The sequence below is a fragment of the Dinoponera quadriceps genome, unplaced genomic scaffold (genome assembly GCF_001313825.1).
Source record: "Dinoponera quadriceps isolate SergipeBrazil2010 unplaced genomic scaffold, ASM131382v1 scaffold1308, whole genome shotgun sequence".
Taxonomy (NCBI): domain Eukaryota; kingdom Metazoa; phylum Arthropoda; class Insecta; order Hymenoptera; family Formicidae; genus Dinoponera; species Dinoponera quadriceps.
Window position 1 is genome coordinate 1,172,573 of NW_014555613.1, and position 22,101 is coordinate 1,194,673.

Genomic DNA, 22,101 nt, shown 5'->3' on the forward strand with positions numbered 1-22,101 from the left:
TGCCCGTCTTAGCTGATTACGCACAATATTCGATTATTATGTCTGGGCAAATTGCGAGTTAATCTGGAGATGAGAAAAACTGTACTTACAAATTTGGTTATGATATTAAAATGTTTTGCCGAATGTTTCCCGCGAATTTTCGAAATTATTTGAAAAGCACTTTTTACGCGCTTCCCGCGAAAATTCATCATGCAATGCGAAACTTAGTTTCATTTATCCGAAACCGACTTTATATCGTATTACATCGTAATCGTTATCCGGAGAGAAGTCGATTCCGCGCTCTATATCGTTATTCAATTATATTTTATACTCACCGGCCCCTTTTACTCTCCCGCATTCATTAAATTCATAATTGCATTGAAATGTTCTTTAATTAACGTGTCCAGTGAGCGGATTTATTCCCCAGCAGGACAGAGCGACGCGAAATTTATATATACACTACCCCTCCATTCTTTCTCTAATGAATAATTCGATGCCGCAAGATGAAGGTTTTACCGGCGCGCGATTAAAGTATTAACGGGACTTGATTGAATTTCGTTAACAGCATTTTTCGACTCGGTACTTCAGCAATTAATCGATTAGTATATTCTAAGAAATGTTCTCCGTAAATAAAAATTATTGTTATCGTTTTTTATAGTATTAAAAGTTCGGAAAAATCCCGTATTTTTCCATTTTCCTGCGAAAGAAACCGAAAAAACCCGCGGAAAAATTGAAATAAATCAGTCTTTTTTCCATCTTTCTACGAAAAAAAAAACTGAAAAAATTCGCAGAAAAATTGAAAAAAAAATTAAAAAAGAAAACACAATTTACAATTTTAAGGAACCCATAAATATCAAAAGCATTGAAAGAGAGATATTTTGATGTTAGAACTCCATATCACAAATGTTATGTTCAAAACGACTGAAGTGAATAATAATTAAATAATTAATATCCGATGAAGCAATTAAAATGTTGAGATATTATGACGTGAATGGTCGTGTATAATGACGGTATTATTCGGGATAGAGGTTGAATTTCCGAAAATGGCACGCACTATTTTCGGGCTCCGCGACGTAATTAACGTCGTTTGTAACTGTTATTTACCCATCGCGTTGCAGAGAAGCAGCCTGGCCGTACCCGTAGTCGAACTGCCTCCACACATCCACCTGCATCATCACGCACCGCCGCACGATTACAACGGCAATTAGAGCTGTGAGACGTCTTCGTCGAGACGAATCAACAGCGACACTAGTCATAACCCAGGAACAAGTACAAAAAGCGTATCAGGCATCGTGAGAAGCGGCAAACGTCGACCCCCGTGTCGAATCATCCGTCAAGAAGCACGAGAGCGTTCACTTTTAGATCCCGACGCATTTTTGCACAATATCGCGGAAGCGTTGTCGACATTTTACAATCACGAAGAGAGCTTAAACTCATTTATATATCGAACGTGCGCCGCTTTTCCGCACATTTGACAAATTCGTCGAAATTGACGCGATGAAACGGCGTAATCGATGAAACGGTAAAACGACTCCGAAGTGGCCTCTGTCATTCGCGAATTTCGTACTGTTCGTCAGCCCGCAGGGCATTGTAATTATTCCGACGCGAGATCGATAGTGTTCATCGCTTTATCCGCGAAATTTTCGTGTACATTGGGGTAACGTAACACGAGGCTACCCGGAAGGGACGCGAAAAATTTTTAATTAACGAATTGCAACGAAATGTAGTCAAGTTCCGGGGGAAATTTCCTTAGGCACCGTGTGTGATCGAGATCGATATTCAGTTTAACCGGTTCGGATATTCGAAGGGTCTACGCTGTCCCCCGGGGAACTTCGGCGTATTACAAATAATCGTTGTAATATTTTCGCTTGAGCGATTTTTAGCATACGTCGAGACCGACGGTTCTGTAAAGGGTTGTAAAATTCACGAGAAAATTCACGATGTACAAAACGGAAAGGAGAAATAGTACATCTCTTTTTCCCATGCTCCCCTCTCTCGAGACAACACGTAGGAATTTTCTCGGTAAATCGATCTTGCTTCTGAAAATTTTATTTCTAGCGTAAACGGGTCTCGCTTCGAAATCGGATCTTGCGTTATTGCGAAACGATCGCCGCGAGTTAGCGGTCTGTGACGCTAAAGACGTTTAATCATACTTCGATTGATACGATATCGTTAAGATCACTCAAGAGATATCACTTAAGAGAGAGTAGTACGCTGAACCTAGGGATAGACGATGAAAAAACCTTCCGTCCTACGTCCAGAGACGCAGCCATCCGTTTATATCCACGATGGTGATCAACGATGGCATCCGCCGTTGAGCACGTTCACGCTACTCTCGCACGAGATCCGACGTTCGATCTATGCACAGAATGACGTTCGAACACGCCCTGTTAATAATAATAAACGCGTTCTCTTACCACGAGAGACAACCGGGATGCAGCGCATAAAGTGTAATAACCAAGGTACTCGCGAGGTGTTCTGTAAATATCGCCGCGGAAGAAACAAAGAGAGAGAAACGGATGATCGCAACGGGAGTATTTTATGCAAAAGTGGACGAGTGAGTAATCGTTAGCGCTAACCGAGTACAACTTAGACGTTTGGTGTTATGTAACGTGTGTGTTGTATATGCTGATAGACGGCGAATAAATGTAAGATGAGAGAACGGACGTATCGTTGTCTTCTTGCTCCGCACCTATTCGGACTGCTGAGACTAGAGATGTGCGAATCTAGCATCTACGTGGTCGAATCGAATCTTTAATAATATATTCGCACACCTCTATGTGGATACGATTCAAATTAAGAGATCCGAAATAGCCCGGTAGACTGTGAGGTGCGATCTATGAGAAAATGTGCAATGTACAAAAAAAAAAACTCACCGAGGCGAAATATTTCCTCCTTCCCGAGGCAAGGAAACATCTCATTCGGTAAATCGTCTCTTTTATGAAATTACAGAAAATTAATTTATAGCAAAAGTTTATCTACTATTATAAGCACACACAAGCGGAACAATCATGAAAGACGCAACGAACGATACACAACAGAACAACAAGAAATTTAAGAAATACATTTTCCGGACGACTCACGCAAGCTTAGATCGGGTGGGTCGCAAAAAACAGGTACGACGCTCGGTTGCCTTTTTTATATAACATCATTTATTAAGGGATAAAATAAATGACAAATAACATATCACTTATATGAAACTATAATATTTCTTAGTGTTCATTATTCGTTATGATATAAAAGAAATCACATCACATATACAACCCCCCGCGCATACGGCGGCGATCGCTCGGTCGCTCGAATCCTCGCGTACACGACGCACGACGATACGCGAACAGGATGGGTCCAGCTGTCGTCGGGGGACGCGCGAATGACCGGGGGAACCGCGAAAAGTTCCACGGTATTCCCGGACGGGCCTCGAAGAGAAGAGAGGCCGAGCGTACTCGCGACCGGTCCATGATAAGATTAGGCTACGACCGCGACGCTTAATCGAATCAACATGACCGGGATGTCACGGCGAGCTACGCGAGCGAGGAATTCCCCGAGATGTGTCCTCTCGACGAGGACTTTCTCGTCGTCGTCGTCGGTGAAACCGACAACTCCGAACACAGGACACGTCGTATCGTCCGTACCGAGCATTCGAGCGAGAGCGACTGCGCTGGCTTCATTCATATACACACAGGGTGTCTCTTTAATCGCACGTTGACGAAAGCAGGACGACGAATGGGATAAGGAAACGCCTCGAGTGCGCCGGAATTAGCGTTCACGCAACACTTCCTTCTCGCGCTACCGGATTCGCGTGATCACGTACACCGTGCGATCAAGAAACGCACCCGTGAGAGCAATCCACTCGATAGTCGCGGGGGTGGCCTGGTCAAATCACTTGTAATTATCACACAATCATTCTCGACACGGTGGCATGTACTATTTTAATATGCTTTTGTGACTTTCGGAGGTGGACTCTCGGCTGTGCACGGCCCCATGTACTCCCAATCTCTCCTCCTCTCGCCCTCACCTCCTCCCTCCCTCTCTCCCACCGTTTCGGGGGAGCTGGCAAGCCCCCCTCGAAGACGGTTACACAACGAACTTAGAGCCGATTCACAACGTCTATATACATATATTTTTTTTGTGTTTTTTCTTGTGTTTTTTTTTTAAATGCTTCACTCCGCCGCGCGCGTGCACCTTCTTACATCCTCTCTCTCTCCGCCACCCAATCTTCTCCTCTCTGTTCCCATCGCTCATCCACCTCCAGGATTCTCACTATACGCTTTACCGAGGCGTCGAATCGACCCGAAATCCCGACGCGCCTTGCCTCATGTGTTCAAGAGAGAAACAGAGCAGTGGGTAAAAGCGCGACACGATCGGACACAGGGCGCCTTGAGAGGAATTCCTTCCGCTTGTCTTCTGTGATAAAGTAGCTGCTCGAGCGATACGCATGTGAAAGATGCCAGAAGAAAGTCGCGAAAGTCTCCGTCTTATACTCGGATGTATGTTCGTAGCATCTCGCATGGGCTGTCACTCGCGGCGTGATTTCGAGTTTCGCCGCATGGGAATAAAATTAGTATCAATTCAAGTCTCATACTCTCATGGATAAACGAAAATATTTAATTTTATATGACGATAAAACATGGCAAAATTATGTGTATGTATATATATATATATATATATAGTTTTACTAAAAATATCATATTCTTTTTATTCATTAATAATTTTCATAAATTAAAAGAGGAAAGTATTAGATAAAAAGAAACGATAATTTCAAATTAAAAATTGTATCGGTTATACTCTGCAAATAATGCTTTTTCCTCTCAATTCGTAAAAATTATTCTTGAATAACAATGATATTTGTAGTGGAACTATGTATGGTATTTCTTCGTATAAGCATGTTTCTTCAGTCTCTCCATTTAAATTTTATCCTCATACAAGATTATACATACTTGCTTGTAAGAATATGAATCTTGAGTTGATACTAATTTTTTCCCATTTAGAGGAATCGGAGGCTCCGTTCCTGCTCCTCGGTGTCCGATCGCGCCGCGGATTTTCCCCCCGGAGAAGCATTCGTCTAGTACGCATCGCACGACTTACAATCGTAACTACGTAAAAATCTCAATCTCTTCCGCACTCTCTCTCTCTCTGTCTCTCTCTTTCCTCTCGTCAACCTAGTCTCTCTTCTTCTCCTCATTCTCCCGCCGCGCCTCTCTATCCGCTTAGGATTATCGCGAAAATATGATTCGGCCCAGTGTGACTCGCCGCAGCGACATTTGCGCACAGCTTCAACGAGGATTCCGTTTATATAAAATAAAAAAAGGAAAACGAGAACAATAAAAAAAAATGATGTGGAGCAGGACGCTCTGTGTAATCGTTATCACAGCGTCCTCCTCTCGTTACAACGACGATTCTCTTTCTCTCTACGAGCCTCGCGCGTATATTCCTCTTTTCTCTTGCCATTTCTCTCTCTCTCTCTCTCTCTCTCCCTCTCTCGATTACTATATTATGAGATCAATCTGCGCACGGTTACCGTAAACACCACTGTTATCGCTTCCGGTTGGATCGCATCACTGACTGGCGTCGATTAATTTGTCGCGAAGTTGATTTCGCCGATCATAAAGCAAACAATGCGAATGATGATAAAAACAAAATGGCGGGGAACGAAGAGATTGAATAAAATATGATAGAACATAGTAGAGATTAGTCAAAATAATGGTATTTGTAAGAGAAGCATAATAAAATAGATAAAATAGATAACGAGTGGAATACACGTGATACAGAATAAATAAAGAGCAGGAAATGTACACGAGAAACGGGGAGGACGAGAGGCGAAAGTAAGAAACAGAAAAGGAGATTTTAGGGAAATAAAAATGAAGAGACAAGAGAGATAAATGAAGGGGTAATTGGATCGCGAAGTCCGAGAATTCGCGTGTCGTTAGTTTGAAGTTTTAAATTGGTAAAATTCCATGTAAAATCGAATTTATTTTTATAAAACTGAATTTTTTTTTTAGACGACAGATGTATGAGTACGCAGGTTTATGTACGTGTATCAGTAATTCCATTAAAATCTGGCAAGTTGAGATAGGTCTCGATGCGTCGACACGATTCTCGACGAAAACACGTTCCCACGTGCTGCGGAATCACGCTAAACACGCGGATCATCAATGGTAATTAACGAATTAATTTCATCATCTAGCCGCGATCGCACAGTGCGCCGGTGGATAGGCACGCATCGAGATCTACATCAACGCTTCCTCGGGACAGAATAAAAGAGGATTTTGTAGTCGGGATAAAATCATAATGAACGCCGCAAATAATTAAAAGCTACAACGCGTGAAGCGAAATTGGGTCGCGCGAAAATCCGAGCGTAAAGCGACTAAAACGAAAAAAACACACACGTGAGAATGTCCCGGAGCGTATCGGGCGTTCGCGATTACTGCGGAGTCGAGTATTGTGGATGCCGTTTGTTCTGATCCGGTAAATGTGTCTCGTTCGAAATAATTTATGCGTCGACATATGTGCAGTGATTAAGAAAAAGAAAAAAGGAAAAACAGGAGTTCGAGCGATCGCAACGTCGTTGTCTCGTACATGTCTTTGGTTTCAACTTCGTATACCTGTGAGCTCTCTCGCATCGCGAACATGCGCGCACCGGCCGAGAATCTAATTAGAAATAATCTACCGTAAGATCCCATGATCGATATCGCGTTTTCGTCCGCGCTTGCTCGCCGTTGGCGCGACTCGACGGCGGCGCCGACGCGCTGTTCGACTTGCGATTCACGAATAACTGTACAAGAAAGCAAAGAAAGACACTGCCAAGGCGACGATTCGCCAGCCGGGCATCACGTCGTCGATGGCGATCGCTGTCTCCGTCGTGGATAGGAAAATCAGCGAGAGAAATGTGCTCAGCCGACGATACATCTCAAGAAAACGAAAGACAAAGGAGGTACGTATAAGAAAGAAAAAAAAAGAGAGAGAGAGAGAGAGAGAGGGGTAAAAAAGAAGACAAACGAAAAGAGACGGATGATGGGGAAAACAGAGAGAAAGAGAGTATTCGAGAACAAAGAAAACAGTAGAAACCGAAAAAGGAAATAATTAAAAAAAAAGAAGAAAAGATAAGGAAACTGAAAATACTGTCGTTCGCGCGACGAACTGCGGACGTTCGCCACGTCGGATCGCAATCGCCCCTCCCTCCCTCCCTCCATCACACCCGCTCAGCCCGCTGTCGCCGCTCGACAAAAGCGGCGAGACACGATGCGCACAAAGCAAAGAGAGAAAAAGTTCGATCGCCAGATTGTTGGTTCCGCCGACTCTCGGCTCCTCCGGCGAGACGAGATAAGCGAGACGCGTTTCTATTTAAACTCTCGGAGTGATATGTAGAGACATCATCTAAGGAAAGAAAAACGCGCCGCTGTTGGTCGAAGGGGTCTCGCTGTTTACTGCTTATCCATTGGTTCAGCATCGTTCGGACGACCCGTGCGTGCATACGCGTGGCACGTGTGTTTGTGTCCGAACCGGCACTCTGGAACGCGACTTCGCGGCGTCGCGGAACGGAGTCTCCCCCGGTGTTGCGGGGAGAGCGCGTCCGCGACCGGGGAACGGCTGGGGGGCTGCATTATTCTGCTTGTCGCGCTTCCCGATAGACTAGATAGAGGACGATCGAGGATCGGGACGAGCGTGGTCGCGACGAGTTACCTCCCGTGAAAAAGTCGAAATCGACCGCACACGTCGGAATTCTCTGACATTTCGCAAGAACGATTTATCCATTGCGATAATTTCGCCGCCGAGACTCGTATTATCGACGATTCGCCGGAATTTCTATCCCTGTTTTCCCCGATTCCTCGGCGGAGTTTCGAATAGTGCGGAAGCAAGCGGCGCGCGCCATTCGTCGTCGATCGTTGTCTGAATTGAGATCGAGAAACCGTCCGTGAGAGAGAACGAATTCGCGTTCCAGAGCATTCGATTCTCCTCGCCGAGATCACACGAGATGCGAACGAGTCGATCATTCGCTCGCTCGCTCGCACGCACGCACGCGTACCGCACATGCACGCCCCACGCACGGTTACATAATAAAGAGACACCGTAATTACAAACTCTACACGTAGAATCGTCAATCTTCCGGTTAGGCGCGTACTCGCGCGCGCGCGCACGCGCGCGCAACGTCACGTGCACACACTCCCCCCCCCCCCCNCTCTCTCTCTACCTCTCTTTCGCCGAGTTAATCGTAAATATGCGTATATATGTATCTATATATATACATATATATATATCCGCTTTATGTGTAAGTGTGTGTTATACATATATATATAGATGTATGCGATCACAGAACACGTATAATTCGCGTGTAATAGTTTGTGCCACGTTCTTCGTGTGTGTAACCTTAACGATCTATATAAGAATTTGATTTGTTTAAACAGCCTCTCCGTCCTCGTCGCGCGCGCACTTCGACACCGTAAGCGGCGTCCCCGCTATTGACGGCCGTCAATTGCCGAGGAAGAGACGGGGCCTCGTCAGTCGTGCGTCGCGCCCCTCGCGATCTACTTAAGCTCTCTCTCTCTCTCTCTCTATCCTTCATCCCTCCAGTGTTTTAACGCTACGCCAAAGGCATGGAAATTCGTTGATGAGCGCCCGCGCGCGAAGAATCGCGCATCGAGAGATTGGTGTTCACCGGCTGATCGGCCGGTCGCAATTCTCACGACGATGTTTGGTCGCGCGCACCACTCGGGCGATCCGCATCTATTCTCTCTCAATCTCCCTTCTTCTCGTCGCACAGGGCGAGCGGAACGACTTTCTCCCTCTGACGTTTTCATCCCGCTAAGACAGCAGCCGGATTCGCTTCTCGTGCACAGCTCGACGCGACACTCGCAGTGCAAGTCGCTTTCCGTCCACTGCCGTACGCAGCCGCGGATCGTCCTAGAGGTCTAAGGCTCGCTCGACGCACGCGTATGACGAAAAGTTAGGTACGATTCAGTGTTAGCTTTTCACCGTTACGAGAGTCGTCGAAAATGAGAGATAAAACGCGCACAATATGTGTGTGTACGTGTGCCGGACACAGCGCGAAAGATGACAATTCCTCGGTTCTCCCTCGGTTCTTCCTCCCTCCCTCCCTCCCTCTCGCCGTTCGTCGACGCACTTGGTCGCACCGAATACCGACGTACCGGTGATTCCGTGCGCGATACGGAAACGGGAACTCGAGAGCGCGAAACGCCGAGGCGAGTCCGGATGAAAAAAACCACGACGGTGAAATCCCCCGCGTGCAATCGCGGGATTCAGCGTCAACCGATCTCTTAATTTAAGCTTAACGATTAATTTTTTTCTTTCCATCCCTCGACAAGATACATCCGACAGAAAGGAGAAATGTAATGGTCGCACGGAGATACGCGCACTTCAGTCTCGCCCGGCGTGTGCGCACGCGCGTGCAACACCTGCGACAAGCGACGAAGGTGCGCGGACACACCTGCGGAACGCACGGAAGATCGAAACGTAAACGCGAACGGTGTGTGGATGGATGTGTATGCGTGTAGGTGTGTGTATGCGTACGTGTGTGTTGTAACGTTACAAGCGCGACCGCGAAAGCTTCTAACAGGCGAGAGCAAACTTTAACAGATCTGAAACATAAACGATACGCACAAATAACAGTCTGCTACGATGTCGAACGTAGAAAAATACAAGTGTCTATGTACAAAACGAATTATAAATCTCTCCCTCCTTGTCATCCCCGTCTTCCTATCTGTTCAATACATCTCTCTCTCTCTCTCTCTCTCTCTCTCTCTCTCTCTCTCTTCTACTCCTCCTTACATTTCATTTTTCCAATCGGCTCCCGACACACACAGAAAAACACTCTCGCTCATTACGGATTATGTTTTCCACGAATCGACGGAACTGGGAGCTGCGCGATCGACGCGTTCGCGCCAAGAATAAAAGGTGAAATCGCCGTTAGATGAACGCGGACGAGCGGCTGGACGAAGAATCGCGCCGAAAGCGCAGCCGAAACAAGTGATCAAACAACAGCGCGATCCACCGGCCGCTCCCTCACAATCTACGTCGAACGTTCTTGTTCTTGCTTCTTTACTCCCTCCTTTTCTTCGCTTCTTCGTTATCGCCTTTTCAGCGCTCGCTGAAGAGCCGCGATTGCTGTCCATTGCCGGCGGCACCACCAATCGAACCATGAAGCGACGGCCTTACGATGGCGCCGCACACGCCGAGCAGCGGACCCCATTCGTCCCGTCGTCTCTCTCTCTCTCTCTCTCTCTCTCTCTATCTATCTATCCATCCAACTCTCTTTCTCTCTTTCTCCCGAAGTCGCGTGCATGTATGTTTCGTATGAGACTCTCGATGATATAGTGCTCGCTCGCTCGTTCTTTCCGTGCCGTGTGCATGACCCCGCGAAAACATCGCGCCTATTCGCGCGGGGAAACAAATCGACAAACTGACTGATAGACAGCAGACAGGCGAAGGGGTGACGCTGGACTCCGCTTTACGTCATATACCGCATTACGGCACGAAGAGCATATAGCAGTTCCGCTTGCATGCGAGCCTCCAGGATCATCAGGCACACGTGGACCTAGAAAACAGAAGAACACGGGATTTAGCGGTTCGTTCGACTCGTCTGATCGCTTGACAAGCTTGTCTTCCCGTTCCGCAGCCGTAGAGCGAGGATAGACTTTCTCGTACTCAGTGGCAAAGCACCGAAACCAACATAGGTGTGATAAACCGACATGACCATGTTTCTCAGCTCTGTAAGGTCACTGAAATGAAGGTATACTGGAAGAAGCACCGCCTTATAACGCCTAGGAACGGAAAACGGGAAACAGATAGATGTTTAAGGCTACCTGTCTCTTTCTAAAGATCCCGACATGTGCGCACAAACATGAAGGTACCGGTAAGACTAAAAAGTGAAATCATATGTCTCGGTTGTCCGGGAGAATCCGTTTAACGATGGTCGCACACACTTTTCAACTTGACTGACGACGAAGAGTCGCAGGAAGCCTTAAACTTGCCTTTCTCCGTCGGCTACATTTTTCCAGGCTCAGTGCTGCCTCTTATAGTATAGATGCATTTCAGTGTGTAAAGTACTAAACCTTGTCGGACAATATGTAAACTTCGTTTGATGTACACAGTAGTTTGGGACGAAGTGGCAATTTCTGTTTGCAAGCGCGTTCGGTTGTGTTATTAGCGTCGTTTGACTGCTGAAGTTTCGTTGAGCTTTCTTCTTGTAAAAGTTAAAGCGACAAATGAACGATTAAGTAATTGACTTGATAATGCTATTTTATAGTGCAAGTTTTGAACTTTGGACCTTGTGCCGATCTCTATCTTTTGTCACGTAAAAAAAAATTAATGTTAGATTAGAGATACCTGAGTTTACTGGCCATTCAACCGACATACCTGAACTTTGCTGTGAAGTATCATTTCTCAAAATACAGTTGAAATACCGGCGACTAGTTTTCCCTTGTTTTTCTTGTTTGTTTGTTTGTTTCAGATGATCGGAAAGAAATCAAGAGATCTCTTTCTTTCCACATAATAAAGGAGCAACATCATAAAATTATTGAAGTTTTAAAAAATATGTAAGATTACAATAATACGCGACATCTAACAAATGTACAAAATAATATATAATTTCAGTGCTCTTATTTTATATTTTTGACAATTCCCTATAGATACATCATGAGTATGTCGGTTTTGTGGCTTAACGTCCGGAAGCGTCAACTCTTGGATATCTTAAAAGAATAGTCATTTGCAAGGAAATATGTAATAATTATCACAAAACTGTCATACATTTTAACCGAGAAGAATTTCGTTTGCAACCATGCGCACAAATTTTATCCTTTCAACTTTAGCTTTAAGCTTAAGAACCCAGAAACAAAATAATACGTCGGTTTGAGTGCTCTTTCTTTACCGTCCCGGCAATTTCCAAGTAGCACATGTTAGTTCGACATACGTTGTTTAATCGTATATAACGTTTCATAATCATATTGCATAAGTTCAAAGAATATATGAAACTAACTCTGGCTACCCCCCGAGTTGTTTCAATTTTGTTACTCGGTTTACTTCGAACTTAGTCGTTTCGAAGTTACGCCTACTGTGGCGAAACAATCTCCACCCGTTCTTATCGGCGACGGAATTAAACAGCTAATTTCGAATGCAAAGTCTAACTCGCGCGGGCTAATCTTAATTTTCTGTCGCGGGAAATGGGTAGGAGCGGCTATTTCCAACCGTGACAAACATTCCGTCTAATTAGCATATTTAACTTTTAAACTCGTTTACGATATCGACGTCGCCCGCTCATTTCGATATTCAAAGCGGCCGCGCGCTGCCATTTGTTTTTCAAATAGATGCGCTGCTACACTCGGAGGGTAGAATCAATCGCTGCGATAACAGGGGCGCGTTTCGACCGGGGTAAACGAATTATATTCCAAGCCGTCGTATCTGCGTACCTTTTCACTGTGTTTGAACTCCCTCATAACGCGGTCGTAGTCTCTCTTGGTGACGCGCTCCGGATAGCAAACGGCGCTCTTGATGAAGGTCTTCAGGCTTCGTTCGAGCAATTGATTGACCTCATTGTAATCGTAATCGTCGTGCCTTATGCCGAACATGCACTGTATGTAGTTCCAGATCGCCCGTCTGAAGCGCGACGTGTCGACCTTGTTGTGCGTGCCCATCGTGTAGTACGTGAGATTGTACGCGGTCTTGAACTTGTCATCGAGCAGATTGCCGACGTCGTTGTAGAGACGGTTCACCAAGGAGTAGCCGTGATCGTCCCAGGAGCAGTCCTGGACGCGGAAGGTCGGTATGTCGTTCAGCTGACCGCGCTAAAGGACGAGAGAAGAAGAACCTTGCTTGAGCGGGGGATCCGTGAGGGAAAGCGCGACGGCGTTGAGAAACGAATAATCTCGAGTAGCGATCGCGCGACGGCAGACGGTAAAATTATGTTTAAGAAGAACAAGGAGATAACGGTGTTCAACCACTCGCGTTATCAGTCCCGGTGCTTTTATTATCCCGTGCATTAACGGCAGGCGCGTAATCGCGGTGCGCCTCGCCTTCGTAGCTACTTCAAGTCACAACAACGTACAATGCTGTCGCTTGTTGTAAATATTCATAGTTACGCGAGCGACGACAACGTCGTCGTAGTCATCATCGTTGTTGCGGGCGAAACGAGCCGGCTTAAATATTCATGGATGATGCTATACGGGCTACCTTGGAATATCCTTTCGGCTCTAATCCATTACACGCGCGCGAAAATAACGCGAACCACCGTCGCGATGCGCGTCGAGTCGAGCTACGAATCGCGGCTCGTTACGTTGTCGACGTTAAATGGACTAATCAAGAGACGTCGCAATGGCAGTCTCTCTCTCTCTGCGACCGTCTGTTTTATCATAGCGAGCTCAGCGCCCGATGATGATGGGAGGTGTGGTGTTTGATCACCACACATATACCTGGATATATGTACACGCGGCGCGCGAAGGAACTCACCTTGGCGAAATCCTGGTAGATGAAAGTGGGGTCCTCGATGAAAAGACCGATATCCGAGTCGAGGACCGAGCTACTTCTCTGCGGCGCCGCCGCCAGCTCGGCTGATTGCGTCTCGACAGTCTCGAATCTCTTCGAGAGCTCCTCTTGCGTGATCTGATAGGACTCGGACTTTTCCGAGAGCCGCTTCATACGTTCCATCAGAGTCTCCACCCCGACCTCCTGCTCGCCGACTATGCTCGGCGATGATGGCGGCGACGGTATATTTTCTGCGCGGATCAAAATAACGCGATATTACCGCACGGGTTCGGTTCTTTCGGCGGATTTGCGATCGTAAACGAGCGCAAAGAGGAAACGCAAGCGCATATATGCGAGGAATTTAATTAGCATTATTTATTTCTTTACTTATTAATTAACGGGGTGACCTCATTTATATGAATGAAAAGAAGAGAATAAGAAAGAAGCGTGCAATGGGTACTAATAATATATATTTACCTATGCTGATATACATATTGTTATATTGAGAAAATATACGTTTTCTTAAATGGGTAGCTTTTTCCGAAAGCGATTCGTTTGCCTTACGTCTAAATAAAAGAATTTGAAGCAAATATATTATTTAGTACCCATCGAATAAATATTTCTTTACTTTTTAGATATTTTTTCCTTCGGTATATATCGCGCAAAGACGAAAAAATTGAGACACAGTAATGAACGCAATAAGACGCTGATTTCGATGGTGATTACGCTAAGGCTAAAACAATAGGATCGCTTAACGTACGTACCAGTCTTGCCGTCATTATTGGGGATCTTCTTAGGAGTGCTGGAGAGTTTATCTTTGGCTGGTGGCACCTTACTACTATTGTCCTGACTGTTGTCCTTGTAGTGATGGCCGGTCACATTGTCCAATTCCTCGTTGATCCCGCAGGAAAACACGAAAGATGACAAAGAATGGAAGTGCGCTAACAGGACTATCGCGTGGACAACCTCGGCTATGGTCCAATTATCGTCGCCCTTAGTCAGTTTCTGGGAGGGGCACACACAGAGAGATACAATTGAGAATCATCGTTAGCGTTATTCGCGAGTGATCGTGCAGATCGGCAGCGCTTACCTCTATGTGCGCCTTGGTCAGAAGCCACGGTCTGTGAGCTAGGATCTTATTGATCTCATAGAGATCTTGCAGCTTCCCTGGAATCGATCTCAGGCCTTGAAGCCACGAGGGGTCACCGCCCTGCAGCAGGAACTCTCCCTTCTGCAGGTTTATAAGGTAGCTACACTGGTGCCTACCCGCGGCCTGAAACCACACGAAGATAAATCTTCAAACCCGTTCCGGCAAAATCGCACCGTCTTATCCCTACGGTACCCTCTCCTCGGGGGCCGTTTTTATCATTTTCAGTGTAATTCTTCGCTTCTCGTGCGTTCCACGCCGCCTCTCATGCGTTCCAAAGTTATTACCGTCGGGAAGATATGCGACTGTCCGAAATTTTCGAAGAAACGAGCCCCTACGGCGGATTATCGAGGAAGATTTGTGATTCTAAACGCGACTGACCCATCGGTCGATTAATAAGGCACGATTTAAGCCGTGAATCAAAGGAACGAGAGTTCGGATATCTCGAAAGATAATCGTGCGGCTAGAGATGTTCTATATGTAACACGCGCGGTTTTATGTACTTTTAATACGGAGCGGCGAAATATTATGTTACGGACTAATCAATGCATACGCCGCGCTCTCCGTCGATAAATCAACTAATTTATAGAGGTCGTTATGCTTCGACGGCCGAGCCTCGTAATCTTGATTATCGCGTTAACCTCAGGCAGTACATCATGAGGCAGATATACAGGTCCGCAGAATTAGCTTGCAGATAATGCCCGCCGATAAGATACTACCCATAGGGAAATAAGTGCGAATAAAACGAGCGGGCGCGCGAATCGACCGAAAGCAATTTTGCCCCGCGAGGAATTTCTATTTGAATACTGCCGCCGTCGCATGCATTATTGCCGCAGCAGACGCGCGAGTGTGCACGTGTGTGCCGATACCACGCACAATCGCGCGCCGATAAACGGTAGATTTCCCGTTCCACAAATTTTCGAGGACGAGCGTCGGGTTATTGGCTCGATTTTGAGGACCCCGTGGCCGCGTGCCGCGCGTTTTTCAATAACAAATTTCGACCGACGAGAGAGGCGAATTGACGGTAACGTGATGACGCATCGGGGCGCAAAATTGCGCGAGGTCGCGGCCGGCAATATCGCGCCGTTATCGCGCGCAGCACGATTTTCGAGCACGCGTCAAATAACACGGCGGATCCAGGGAGGCTTCAACGTCCATCAGCGACGTTTAGTTAAGACAGTTGACGGCGCCCGTCAAACCATTTTCTTAAGAATTCCTTTGAAATTCTACATATTGGTTGGAAATATCATTTACACAACTAAAACGATTGACGATTTTTTCAGCCACTTTTACAATAAATGATAAATAGATAGTCTTCACGGTATGGAAAGTTAATCTCGTCATATGTGTACAAAGATTGATAAACTCGCATTTATAACGATGGAATAATGCATGAAACTCGAGAAAAAGTTAGAAATTCTCGTCGAGAAATAATACGATTTTCCAAAGTGGTGCGGACCAGATATTTAACTTATTAATTCGGCCTCGAATCGACTCACGATATAATATCGCGATGCTGCATATCAGGAGTTGCTAAACCGATTTAATACCGTAGAAATATTCATAATGCATGTCTAGTAAATGTAAAAGGATCGAGAGGGAGAAATTGTAACACGTACAGTGCAAAATTTAACCGCGGCGGTAGTTTTTTTTTCTACACAAATGGAACGACTCGCTTTTGAAAATTTGATATTTTAACGGCGCGATACTACCACACGTATTTTTCTATACGCTATTCGCAACGGCCAAATCGAACGACGTTTTCTCTCTCTCTTTTTTTTTTTTTACTTTCCTCCTTTTTTCGGTGAGCGAGGGTTAAATTGCCTGACGCGAGCTCACTGGTAATCTATTTATTTCCGCGTGAGCAACTTTGCAAAGCCCGCGAGCATGAAATGCGTCAGTTTAGCACCCCTGACTCGTCATTTCACCAACCGGGAATTTCGTATGGGCGGATGCAGCGAGATTCTGACAAGATCGATCGATCATCGTAACACGGGATGGTAATATCACGGTGAGGAGACGCGGCGAAGGAGAGCGGAAAATGCGAGATGAAACGGAAAAGAAAGAGAAGAAAAGAAAGATAAAGAAAAGAAAGGGAACGAGAGGGGGAGGGGGGGGGGAAGAGAGATGAAGTGCGCAAACAAAGTGCCGTGTTTACCATGAGAACTGTCAATCGATCGATTCAAGAGTCGCGATAAGCGCGATAAGAGTCCACAAATACATCTTCGTTGCTGAGAAATATAGCATCTTTTCAAGAGAACCACGAGTTGGAAGTGATATGTTCTAAGGATATCAACAGTCTCACGCATTTATTAGACCACGAATGATTCCACGGGACAATTCGCGATAGATGATTGAAATTTCTCGATTTTGGGGTGTCTGCTGAGCTAGCAGCTTCACCGCGAAATATTGAAATATCACATACAGGAAAGGTAAATGCCCTTTTCTTATGTTTGCTAATTATGCGCTCCATTCTCGATTTTTGCGCTCAAGTAGTTCAGGAGGAAGTCGCAATTAAAAATGAAGGCGCTGGATCAATACAAAACTAGCATCTCCGCCGCTGCTTAGAAATAAATGTATAGAAACGTGATTTTTGATAAATAGCAAATTTATGAAAGGCCCCCTTAATCCATATTGGAAATATAGCTTGTTTAGCGAACGAATCTCTTTAAACGCAGCCGACGGCGATGCCGACTTTGGTATCTCATCGGTCAAGATTAAAGCGCACGAATTGGGAAGACGATAGAGTACCAAAAAGATACATTATCGCGGCGACGGGAAAACGGTATGACGGTGCGAGAAAGATTTGCCACGTAAAGAAAACGCTTGTGTGCATGCGGCGTTATCAATCTCATTCCAAATGTAATTAGTGACATATCGGTAGGACAAAAAAGGGACATTCCATTTTTCCGGATAACAAGGAGTGACTACTTGGGTACCTTCGGTACTCGTAAACGCTACGGAATCACGCGATTGTGTAACGATAACGTTGCCCCGATAACGCTCAAATTCATCGTTAAGTTATGTCGGCCTTCACCTGACTTGGCCGCTTGCCTTTCTCATCATTTTCTCGTTCGTGCATCTTTCTTTCGTGGAAAGCTGACGCGGAACATGCGGCGCACACAGTTGCTCGACCTTATTTACGGCCATTTCGATAACAAGCGGCAAAATAACCGGCAAACCTAACACCTGTATCAGTTAGCAACTGTGAATTTGAGACCAAGGGAGGTTCGCGATAGCACACGACACTTATTTTCGAAGGCAGGTCGGTGTATTTGCTTTCGTGTGCTGCCTCGCACGCGTGATGCCTGACATCTGATTCGGACATGATTAACGATGCGTAAACTCTGACGGTAGAAGAAGATAAGCCATGAGTTGCAAAACACGTCATTATTAAGTATGACTGCTCTGAAAAATGATGAAGACGGAGTATATGGAGCCATGAGGAGCCGAAGCACGGATGTTGTAGTGCTATTTAAATATTAATATGTCTGTGGGAGGATATAGCATATGAACGTGTAATAACGTCTATTAACGAATAATCTAACGAAATATTATCCGATCTGGTCATGCGGAGAATCTTTACGCATCGGGCGTAAATTTTCTTTTCATTCCTATTATTTTGAATATAATTTCCCCTGATTAACCCAACCCGGAATTTTTTATTTTAAATTTATACTGAGTGTTGCGAAAAAAAAGAGACTGCCTCTCAATTAGGATCTGATCCAGCCATATTCTGAACGTATATTGTACCTTCAAGTATTATCCTCCCACAGACATATTAATATTTAAATAGCACTGTAATATTCGTACGTGGTCTCATATATTCTTCCTTCACATATCATTATGCTTCTATTTACATTTTCTTTTTATTTAAGTGACATCTCAAAGGATAGATATGATCTCGCGTAGGAATTTTTCATGATTTCATTACGATCGTTGAGAAAACGTCGCGCCACGCAGCAGCCGACTCTTGCAGTATCATTTCCGACGCGAGAAGACGATCTCGGGCCCCGAAAAAATCAGCACACGCAACGAGCGGAAATCTTTATCGGCAGAAAAGCTGTTTTTCATACACCTTATCATTTTATCGCGCCGATCCGTGTGTACCGACTAAGAATTTACTTCGTTCTTTCCTGCACCTCGCCCCTCTCGAGATAAAGTGTTTCTTGATCGATCATGCGTGACGTGTATTTCGTCTATCACGGCCTACCACCGGCCTACCAGCCTGTCTCACAAGTTATCAAACCAGATAACTCCTTCCCGAGGAAGATCTCACGGCGAGATTGCGGAAGGAATGCGCGGAAGGTTCGCGAAAATTAGATTCGCCGCTTTCTCGAGTGATGGATTCGAAGAGTGATTCGAATCTTCGTTTCACGATGGATGTGTCTGGCCCGTCGCTAAACTGTCGTACTTTCTATTGATAAATACCAACGACAGTTTGAGAAAAAACGATTAGTTAACATGACGAAGATAGTTCAGTAAATGATTACTATCGCGACTTGATCGAAATGATCCAGAAAGTATTCCCTGATATTTGTAAATATAGCTATTATAGTATTTAAATATTTAAACAATATATGAACAGTTTTTACTCGTAGGCGTTGAAAATGCAATTATTTAAACGAGAAAAGCTTTCGAGAGAAGCTTTAATGCGAATCGTTCCGATCGAATTCGCGACGGCTCGAACGATCGGCTCACGACAACGACCGATCGCGGATGCGTATCCTTCAAATGCGGAAGCTGTAGCCTCAATATTGCATCCCGTAAGTTTTACGATCGTAGACCTGGCTCCGAGAGATTTCGCAATAAATAAAGTCAATTGCGGCCGCGAATGCCCGTCAAGCAGGCGTTAACTCGACAATTCAAAGTTAAACCAGTTTGCAGAATCTGCATACCTGCTCCCGCTTATATCGAGAGTCTAACAACATCGGACTTTTTGCCAGCTTTACACTTTATAGACATCCACGGAAATGTATTCAATCGCGAATTATGCATCGACTAATTCGAACTCGCTTCTGGAGAAAAAGTGGAGTTGTAATGGAGAAACGAGTTCTTCGACAAGAAGAACTTAATTCAGCGAGGAAAGAGAATAAGTTAAAGAGGAGGATATTTAATAGAATTCGTTCTCGAATTCTATTGAAAGCTTCGGTCGTAAGGAAAACAAGCAAATTTTTCTCTTACAAGTATCACGTAACACGAAAGGGGCTGGAACGTTCGTCTTAAATATCTCGAAGCCTTAACGAGAAATTCTCTTGACGCGTTTTCGCTTGACCGACAGATTGTTACGCGATTCTACGAATGCGCTTTAACTCTGCTGTTCTATTTGAGTCTATTTGATCCGAAATAATTTTTCTTTCCCTGTTACACTTTCATGTGATTTTACGTAATTTGAGCGAACGTTCTGGCATTTCATGACTATTTTATAGCTCAAGAACATCAATTTGAAACTAAGCTATGAAACAAAGTTATGAAATGCCAGAGCACTCATTCACAAAGTAAACATGATTCCGGGTCAAACAGACCCAAACAGCAGGGTTAAAGAACGTGTATTTTCATAGTTAAAATTCGAATTTGAGAATTGCTTCAAAATCAGCAAATTTCAATGCTTTACCTGTTTTCCCTACATTATCTAAACGGTCTTTCGCACAACTTTATATGTCCAGTGAATATTAAACAGCAAATGAGTCATCTATTGGTAAACATTATTCTTGCGCCGCAGGCCTTCGATTGTTAGACCGGACATTCGCCTATGTATTATTTATATTTCACCAAACACTTACGCAATTGGATCAAGCTTTTTTCATTATTTAAGAAATACATTGCCGGCCGAAACTGAAAGGACTATCTGAATGAAAGATAAAATCGTCTTTATTTCGCCGCTAAGATAGTTCTAAAATTCATGTCTTAATTATAACAGCGTGAAGCTATGTAATTATGGAGAGCATGCTGCTTTCAAAACGATTCTCGAACGAGCGCGTTTACGTGTGTGCGAGTGATAAAATTACATAATTTCACATAACAAACGGCGCGTGTTGATACTAAAATAGCTGGATGTTACGCAAATGGCCACATGTTCGTAAACGATCGCCGGATGGTGAAGATCGTAAAGGAGCGGTCAGTGTTTAATTTTTTTACACGTCCGCGCACAACGATTCCTTTAGAGCAAAACGCGCGGCGCGTTGTATTTACTCGGTTCGCGATAACCTCCGACTCGGTGACCCGTTACCGCTCATCGAGGATCATCAAGGAACTTCAGAGAAGAGAGGAGGATATCGTGGTTGCAGACAAACTTAACGAGCGGACAAACTTAACGAGCAACCATTTTCCACGTTCATCGCACAAGATTCGGTCAAACTGGAGATTTTTACGGAAAAGGAACACCTCCAAAAAAATTACTTTCACACACAGAAAGGTTCCAAATATAACATTTGAAATGGACTTTCCGAGCCGAAATAAAATAAAATTTTTAATAACGGCTATTTAATAGAACGGATAATCGATAGGGGGGAAAAATGCAGTGCATGTAGCTTACGTAGCTCTTCGTAGGGGATAAGAACGAGAACAGGTACTCACCATAATGGCAATGAGATGCCTGTAGTCATAAGGAAGTGGTCCGTCACCCCTGAGGATGAAATGCTGCGTCCGAAGGAAATGATCCAGATACGTTGGATGCGAGGACATTACCCTTGAGACATGATCCAGTCTGTTATTCTGGAGGAAAGCATCCATCAACAGCATATGCGTCTATAACAATCAAAACACATCGCCGTAAGCGAAAAGGAAAAACGCGTCATATTATAAATATTTATTGCCAATGTTGTTGTTTTGTAAAATTTGCATCAAAACGCTTCAGTATAATAAGATCTACTAAGATTCAAGGGTCTCGGTACAAATCCCGCTGTACAATAATTTTGTCGATCTATTTCTCTAAACTAATTAGAGTTGGAAATTTTTAAGAAGTGACAGATGATTGAATTTGTTAAAAAAAGTACCCTTTCAATGAGAAAGCAGATTTAAATTTTTAGAGAATATGTCCTCGACGTGAATTATTACGCTACTTCTCAAAACGTTAAAAATGTTCTTGGCTCTCGGACATCGCAAGGTGCGTCGTATTGCGATTACCGAGTGCGTAGGAAGATTGTTTTCGCATTAGTTATTCATATGGTAATCCGATAAACGTAAGTCTTTGTTTTTTATCGTTACCTGTGATTTGTCGCGATAAACTTTGACATTGGACGCGCGTTACAACGCAGTTGATGTACATTAATCGCAATAACAATTACATAATTTCGTTCAAGCTAAAAAGGAAAGAGTAGGTTTCCGGGTCATCCGAAAGTGATTCTCGTAATCAGATATTTGCGTTACATCATTCAACGACAATTCGTTTCGTACGTTAATTAATATCCTCGGTGCTTTTGTACAAATCAATGGGGAAAAAGAGAGATACGTACGGCAAGATACATGCAGCGATAGGTATCAGAATAAATTATCGGTACCGTGGA

At 44.6% G+C, this 22,101-nt stretch overlaps 2 protein-coding genes across 2 annotated transcripts in view; one reads left to right on the forward strand and one right to left on the reverse strand.

Moving 5' to 3' along the window:
* Positions 1-6,958, forward strand: part of LOC106744815 (glutamate receptor ionotropic, kainate 2-like) — a 151,212-nt gene extending 144,254 nt beyond the window's left edge. The window contains exon 19 of the mRNA XM_014619856.1: positions 1,098-6,958. Coding sequence (XP_014475342.1) covers positions 1,098-1,187 — 90 coding nt within the window. The 3' untranslated portion in view covers positions 1,188-6,958. The remainder of the gene's footprint in view (positions 1-1,097) is intronic.
* Positions 6,440-22,101, reverse strand: part of LOC106744814 — a 206,166-nt gene continuing 190,504 nt past the window's right edge. Inside the window, exons 7-12 of the mRNA XM_014619855.1 lie at positions 21,173-21,343; positions 14,540-14,722; positions 14,214-14,454; positions 13,435-13,700; positions 12,399-12,773; positions 6,440-10,528 (exon numbers count right to left, since the gene is read on the reverse strand). Of these exons, the coding sequence (XP_014475341.1) occupies positions 10,442-10,528; positions 12,399-12,773; positions 13,435-13,700; positions 14,214-14,454; positions 14,540-14,722; positions 21,173-21,343 (1,323 nt within the window). The 3' untranslated portion in view covers positions 6,440-10,441. The remainder of the gene's footprint in view (positions 10,529-12,398; positions 12,774-13,434; positions 13,701-14,213; positions 14,455-14,539; positions 14,723-21,172; positions 21,344-22,101) is intronic.